Source organism: Branchiostoma belcheri, unplaced genomic scaffold (assembly GCF_001625305.1).
Source record: "Branchiostoma belcheri isolate BF01 breed outbred unplaced genomic scaffold, Haploidv18h27 scaffold56, whole genome shotgun sequence".
NCBI lineage: Eukaryota > Metazoa > Chordata > Leptocardii > Amphioxiformes > Branchiostomatidae > Branchiostoma > Branchiostoma belcheri.
In genome coordinates, this window is record NW_017804198.1 from 191,051 (window position 1) to 198,909 (window position 7,859).

Consider the following 7,859-nt stretch of genomic DNA (forward strand, 5'->3'; position numbering starts at 1 on the left):
ACCCTTGTCTAACCGAACAATTCCTGTGCGGTTAACGGGGGGTTCCAGCTTTTGGGAGGGACAACTGGAAGTGCTGTACTCCGGGCGATGGGTTCCCGTGTGCTATGATTGGTACAGCGAGTTCGCCAATATCGCCTGCCAGCAGTTGGGGCTAGGTTTCTACAAGTCTGCAACGTATGGATACGATTACTCCGACCGAAACCGGCTCACTGTCAGATGCGATGGATCAGAAGACAACATTGGAGACTGCAGCTTATACCGTACAAGTAGGTGCAGGACCGGCAGTTGGTATTCTCACTTGAAGTTAACGTGTGACTCCACCCCCGGCTGGGGAGGTATTGTGTCCCTCTCTAACCAAACGTTTGAGCCACATAATGTCAATCTTTTCCATGTTGGACATTTACATGCACATGAGGCATCTGGGATCATTACGCATGGCTCCTCAGCCTCAAGCATCATGAACAACGTGGTCATGGAAGAATCTATTGGATCCCCTTCTGGAATACAGTTCTTGGATTTGCAGCCTTCCCAACATATCGGCATACAAAATGTAACGGTGATTAACTCTGGCTCAAGAGACGGTACTGGAATCGGTATTAACGACATACTCTCACTGCCATGGTGGGGACTTGAAGTGAACATAGCAAAGCGGCTAGTTTCGTTTGATACTATGTGCGGAGGGCCGACATCCCTTGTGCTACAGGAAGGACAGCCACTGTGGATCGTAAATGGGATCGAAAAGAATGCAAGACTGCGATGTCACAGAATTGTAGAGGCACCAGACGGATGTCACATACGAGTCACAGTAACAAAGACGGACTTCAGCTATCCATCATCGAGAAACAGCCTCACCATCTATGAGTCCCTTGCATCAAATGAGACCAAGATGGGATCGCTTCATTACGCCAACGAGGTGAGCTATTCCGGAAATCCGTGTTTTCACATCCAATGGCTCTACAGTCAGGCTACTGCTGCAAGCTTCAACCTCACAGAATGCGTTCTTTTTGGCAAAGTTTGATACTATCAGGAAGGGAGATACTAGTGCAGGATTAGAAACCCCAGCATCACTTGAGGTTATCAACGTAACGGCTAGGAACTTTCAATACGGTGTACACGTATCATCAGAGGTGACAAACGTACGAATTGACGGAGTTACGCTGTCGCATTGTGCTAAAGGACTGTACATACAAGGAGTAGCCGAGGGACATGTATCTGTGGAGTCAACAGTTGCCTTGCAAAACTTTGAAGATGGTATCCACATCTCGTCCATCATCGGTAGTGTCATGCTGTCTAATGTATCAGTGGTAAACAATACTAATAATGGGATATACATCAATGACATTACTGGTACAGTTAACATGAGTGATGTCGTATCTCATTCCAACTACGAACACGGGATTTACATATCCATTATAACCGGTGGAGTTGATATGAGTGAAATCGTATCTCATACCAACAGTGACCACGGCATCTATCTAGGGAATGTGACAAACGTAAATATCGGTAGTACCACGGTATCTTCTTGTGCTAAAGGACTGTTCGTACAAGGATCAGATGGAAACATATCTGTGGAGTCAACAGTTGCCAACTTTAACTCTGAAGAAGGTATCCACATCTCTTCATGCCTCGGTAGTGTCACAATGTCGAATGTATCAGTTGTTGACAACTCTGACCATGGGATGTACTTCAATGACATCACTGATACGGTTAATATGAGTGATGTTGTATCTCATACGAACAATGGCCACGGGATCTATATGTCGGATGTCACAAGCGTATATATTGACAGAGGCACCATATCTTCCTGTGCTAATAAAGGACTCTACGTAGAAAGGGCGGGTGAGGGACTTATATCCGTGGAGGCAACAGTCATCCAAAACTCCCAAGAAGGTATCCGGATCTCGTCGTCGCTCGGAAGTATTCTGTTGTCAAATGTATCAGTTGTAGACAACTCTGACAATGGCATATACTTCAATGGCATCACGGGTACAGTTGATATGAGTGATATTGTATCCAATAACAACAGGGGTCACGGTATCTATCTACTGCAAGTAACAGACGTGCGTATTGACAGAAGCACGATATCTTCTTGTGCTAAAGGACTGTGGATACAGGGAGCAGATGGAAATATATCCGTGGAGTCAACAGTTGCGAACCATAACTCTCAACAAGGTGTCTTCATTTGGTCATGCTATGGTAGTGTCCTGTTGTTGAATGCATCAGTTGAAGACAACTCCGACCATGGAATATACTTCAATGACATCACTGGTACAGTTAATATGAGTGATATTAGATCTCATTCCAACAGAAACCACGGTATCTATTTATCGGATGTGACAAGCGTATACGTTGAAAGAAGCATGGTATCTTCTTGTACTAAGGGGGTGTACGTGCAAGGAGCAGCGAAGGGACATATAACTGTGGAGTCAACAGTTGCCGTACAAAACTCTGAAGAAGGTGTCTACATCTCGTCAAGCCTCGGTAGTGTCACGGTGTCGAATGTGTCGGTTGTTAACAGCTCTGGCCATGGGATATACTTCAATGAAATCACTGGTACAGTTGATATGAGTGATATCGGATCTCATTCCAATAATGGTCACGGTATCTATCTACGGGATGTGACCAATGCACATATTGGCATGAGTACGATATCTTCTTGTACTAAAGGGCTGTACGTACAAGGACTACAAAAGGAGGGACATATATCCGTGGAGTCAGCAGTTGCCGTTCAAAACTCTGACACAGGTATCGACATCTCGTCGTTGGTCGGTAGTGTCACGCTGTCAAATGTATCGGCTGTAGACAACTCCAACCGTGGAATATATATCTATGACATCACTGGTGCAGTAGACATGAATGGCATCGTCTCTCATTCTAACTATGACTATGGGATATACATCTCTCACATTACTGGTACAGTTGATATGAATGATACTATATCTCATTCTAACTCTGACGACGGAATCTATCTACGGAACATTAGAAGCGCCTTGCTAACTGACGTAGTTGCATCTGACAACGGAGCCAATGATGCAGGAATAACCATTTACCATAGCTCCAGCCATCAAGGCCAATACAAGATGGTAAATGTGACATGTCAGGACAGCAGAGGAAAGGGTTTAGACATAAATATACCATCGGAAGCAAGGGTGGAGATGTATTCCAGTCGTGTACAAGGAAACGACCAAGGAGGGATTTACGCAAACTTCGGAAGTACTCAGCCCAGCCAGAATGCAGGCATCATTCTACAAAACAGCGAACTTTACAATAACAAAAGATTCGCTTTGCACGTGACAGGTAAACAGACATCAATCGTTATCGCCAACAGCACCATCTCCAATAACATCTGTCCCTATCAACCAGCTGTTGGCTTCGAAGGAGAAACAAACGACGTTAATCTTACAAATAGCCTCCTAGTCGGTAACAATGCAAGAGAAACTCTGTCATTTCTGTTCGGAGATTATTCTCACGAGTTCAGTTCTCGAAACATCCATGTCATTGGCAACGTCTTCAATGGCAATATCTACAACCCAAGCCAAACCGACGGGAACTTTCAGTACAGCCAGTACCCGGATCATACCTCATGTACCATTGAGATTGGCGGCTACGTGACCTACTGTCATCTGAGTCACAACATGCTGGACAATCCAGACATGAACTACACCATGTGCAGCAGGATCTCTACAACTTCCCCTGATGAGACGATTGACGCCAGGTACAACTGGTGGGGAACAGCAGTTGAAAATGAGATTCGAGACAAGATTTCTGACTTTGGCCATTGGAACGACCGAGCTCCTGTAGACTACTTCCCGTACCTGACAGGCCCTGACGTGTCCTCTCATCTAGCTGACCTCTCTAACCAAGATGTCACCATGGCAACTAACAACATCGGAGGGAGGATTCATCGTTCACTTCATCTACGAAAAGATGGTGGTCCGTACATAATCAAAGGGGATTTGACCGTATTGAAAAACGCCTCACTTACAATAGAACCCGGGTCTACTTTTAAGGTACACCCGTGTGTTGGTTTGTTGAACCTAGGTTCTCTTGTTGCCCAGGGAACAAGGTCAGAACCAATTTATTTCGACATCGCGGACGTGCCACTTTACCAACCCCAGGTCCGGCTGGTGGGAGGGCGGTTCCCATGGGAAGGTCGTGTGGAAGTGTTCTATAACGGGACATGGGGGACAGTATGTGGGAGATACTGGGACTCTCAAGATTCAAATGTTATTTGTCGTGAACTCAACTATGAAAAATGTTCAGTCTGCAAGACATACTCATTTGGATCAGGCGCTGGGCCGATATGGATTGGTGGATACAACAGCAGGGTCGACTGTGTTGGACATGAAAGGAGCATCTTTAATTGCCTCCTGGCAGCGCCGGGCAATACTAATATATTCTGTACACACTCATGGGACGTGGGAGTGCGATGCACACCAAACTCTGCCATTTCGACTCGACCACTATGCAGAACAAGAAGATGGGGTGGGATCAAACTAAATGGCAATGACTATTCAAAAGTAAAGCACATTGTCATAAAGAACACTGGCAGTCTTCATGGATTGGCAAGTCCAGGGCTCACAGTTGGAGCATCAGAAGAGGTCATAAATGTATCGAGTATCCATATCAGCGAGTGTGAAGGGATTGGACTTGAAGTTGTTGGTGGAAAACGGTCAACGGCAATGACAGATGTCACAATCCATCAGTGTTCTGGTGACACCGGCATCTCAATATTTGGAAGGAAATCCCACATGGTGGCATCACAAACAAGTTTCGTTGAAAGCAGCTTTCTCATCGGATCCTTCAACATGAAACCGAACGTGCCCTCTGTAACTAGCGATGAATGTGGCCGCCCTGTAACAATTGTCGCAGACAAAGGGACAATCACCAGTCCAAATTACGGTAGATCAAACTATCAAAACAACTTGCGATGTGAATGGTTGATTGTAGTGCCCAGAGCACCAGCCACTCTACGATTTATACACATCAACACTGAATATGGATGGTACTATAACAATGGATATGGATATAGAAATGGATATGACTATGTCACTATCTATGACGGGCCAACAACCTCATCAGTTAGTTTTGGGCGGTTTGGGGGCGCAACCATCCCATCTCCAGTCGTTTCATCAAGCAGGGAAGTCTTTGTGACATTTAGGACTGACTCTATGTTCACTCGAGAGGGATTTGAGTTGGAATTCTCCTCAACAGAATCTGAAGACATCGATGACGAAGGTGGGTAAAACAAGTTTCATGTTCGTAGTGTTGGTCATTTAAGCACAAATGTGTCCCCCAACAGCAGCCGGTTAGGCTTGGCTTGCGTTCGGGAGCACTCTGAGAAGACCTAGGCAACGCCTACCAATCTTTCTGAATAAAAAAAAGTTGAGTCAAATTTGATTCAAATGTGACCTCGGAAAATACCCGAATGGTTGTCTGGCACTGTGCTGAAAGCCGAGTCCCAGCTATTCATGATCGGACCTCCCGAATGTTTTAAACATTTTGAAACAATCAGTTTGCGCATCCGAATAGGAGCCCAACTTGACGATCACAAACTGACCCTGCCAACATTTCGCCGACCTACTCTGACCATGGCTGGAAGGCGTTCGGATGTATTGTAGTGTTCGGAAAACCAAATTCGTTAATCTCTAACAGTTTACTAAAGCATTTGGTCATTAATGCATATTATCATATAGCCGGGTGACGTTGACCAATCAGAAGGCTCCATTCCACATTCCTTATGACGCCATAATGTCACAAATAGAGTCAAAACCGGGTATTTATTCATCCCAATCCATACTTCAAACAACCCAATAATCACCCGCATATGACCTCGGGTGATCCATAAGGAACACGATTCTCTTCTAGACTAAAAACAATTGTGTTCCAATGACCTCGGGTGACTCGTGACTCCCATAAGAACACCTGTTCCCTGCCTGTGACCCACTTGGTGGCTTTATTCGGTGGTTATAGCAACTGCCAATGCTTTATCACACCATATTCACCTCGGGGCGGGTCATTAACTCTAAACTCTTTGCCTTTTATTTTGCAGGTATCTGTCCTTGTACGTACAGCATCCAAGACTCCACATTTAGAAACAACAGTGGGAGTTTCATCAACATAACCGCGATTACTGATGCAACCATAGATATCCAGAGGAGCATCTTTTCACAAAGTCAAGCACGCGGTGAAAACGATACAGACGGTGTGATGTACTTTTCGGGTGATATTGCCAACACGAATTTGACCATAAGAAATAACTACCTGTCAGGCAATGCAATTAAAGGCCTGTATTTCAAAGATCTGAAACATGAAAATGTGACCGTAAACATTCTTGAAAATCACTTCTTCCGAAACAAAGCCGGTGCTCTACTGATGACAAATGGTGACAGCTTCAATCAAACACTCCGCGCGTTGTCGATAAAGAACAATGTTTTCTCAAGCAACGAGGAAACTGATTCAGAAGATCTCATTTCCATTGAAAACTTTAACGGGCGTGTAGAAAGTAACACATTCTTTAACAACTCGGGACATTTCATTGTGAATTGGCACGGTGGAAATACATCTAATGATCAACAGATTTGTGACAACAATTTGTTCTACGATAACATCGGCATGATGCCGGGTGAAAAGTACACAGTTGTCGTGTCAGGTACGGACGTACAACTGCACGGCAATGTCCTCACCAACCCTGCAAACGATGCTGAGTTAGCCACATCCCACAGGACACCGTTTCATCCCGTCAATGCTACCCACAACTGGTGGGGGTTTGACAAGAGAAACCTGATAGAGACACGGATCCGAGACAGGAAAGACCGGGACCAATGGGCCGAGGTGTTGTTTGACCCTTGGACACCTGAAGCACCAAGCAATAGTGAGTAAATTATAATACAGGCATGCAACATTGAACAAGTCTACACTAACAGGAATTACAATGTAAATAGTCTTGGTTTGCCTCTATCTTCATCATTATCTCTATACATGAGAGACATATTGGTGTCATGGCAACATTCACTTCATAGTAAGTACACTGGACGTAAATAGGAAACCATAGTAAAAGTAATTCTTCATTGGAATTTATGGAGGGGATCCGTAAGAGCTTGGTACCGACTCTAAAAATGGATGTTGCATGATGATGATTATGATACATGTATACAACAACCAGCAATGTAATAAAATTATCTTTACAGAACCTTGTGATCTGGGATGGACATACAGTAAGCCACTTAGTGCCTGCTACAGGTACATGGGTGGATCGCAGACTTGGGATGACGCTGTGAAATCTTGTCAGGTACATGACACATACACTTTGAATTACCAATGAGAAATGCGGTATTTTATAAGTAATGTACACACAGCAAAACACACGTTATCTTGTTAGCATGAGGGCCTAAATATTTTGCAAGAAAATATTTCTTTCAGATCATATACATGGTATGTCTATGAAGAGATAGATAAAACAGTACAATATACCATATGCAATCAGTTCATATACAATCAGTTCATATACAATAGAGTAGCAATAATGATTAAAACCCTTACATTTTCTTGTTCATTTAGGCACAGCTTTCTATACTTGTACGGAGGTTTGCAGGGCTTGAAAGGACGACACTTGACAACCTGTTAGTCTCACGAGAGGAGGACTTCCTGCCGGGAATACCTGTCTGGATAGAGAGAGGAGTGGCGGTAAGTTTAAGTTAATCAAATAAACGCGTACAACACTTAGTCTACTGAAAATGGCCTTTCCTGTTTTTATCGTCTCTCTTGAACAAAGAATTTTTTTCTGTCAGTTAGTATACCTATCTTTGTATCTATTTTTCTATTTATTTATTTATCTAATTTATTTCTCTCTCTCTCTC

The 7,859-nt window shown here is 43.9% G+C and overlaps 1 protein-coding gene across 1 annotated transcript in view; it reads left to right on the plus strand.

Moving 5' to 3' along the window:
- Positions 1–1,259: 1,259 nt before the first annotated feature.
- LOC109481575 overlaps positions 1,260–7,859 on the plus strand; it is a 36,657-nt gene continuing 30,057 nt past the window's right edge. The window contains exons 1-4 of the mRNA XM_019784169.1: positions 1,260–5,238; positions 6,053–6,874; positions 7,191–7,291; positions 7,561–7,686. Of these exons, the coding sequence (XP_019639728.1) occupies positions 1,284–5,238; positions 6,053–6,874; positions 7,191–7,291; positions 7,561–7,686 (5,004 nt within the window). The 5' untranslated portion in view covers positions 1,260–1,283. The remainder of the gene's footprint in view (positions 5,239–6,052; positions 6,875–7,190; positions 7,292–7,560; positions 7,687–7,859) is intronic.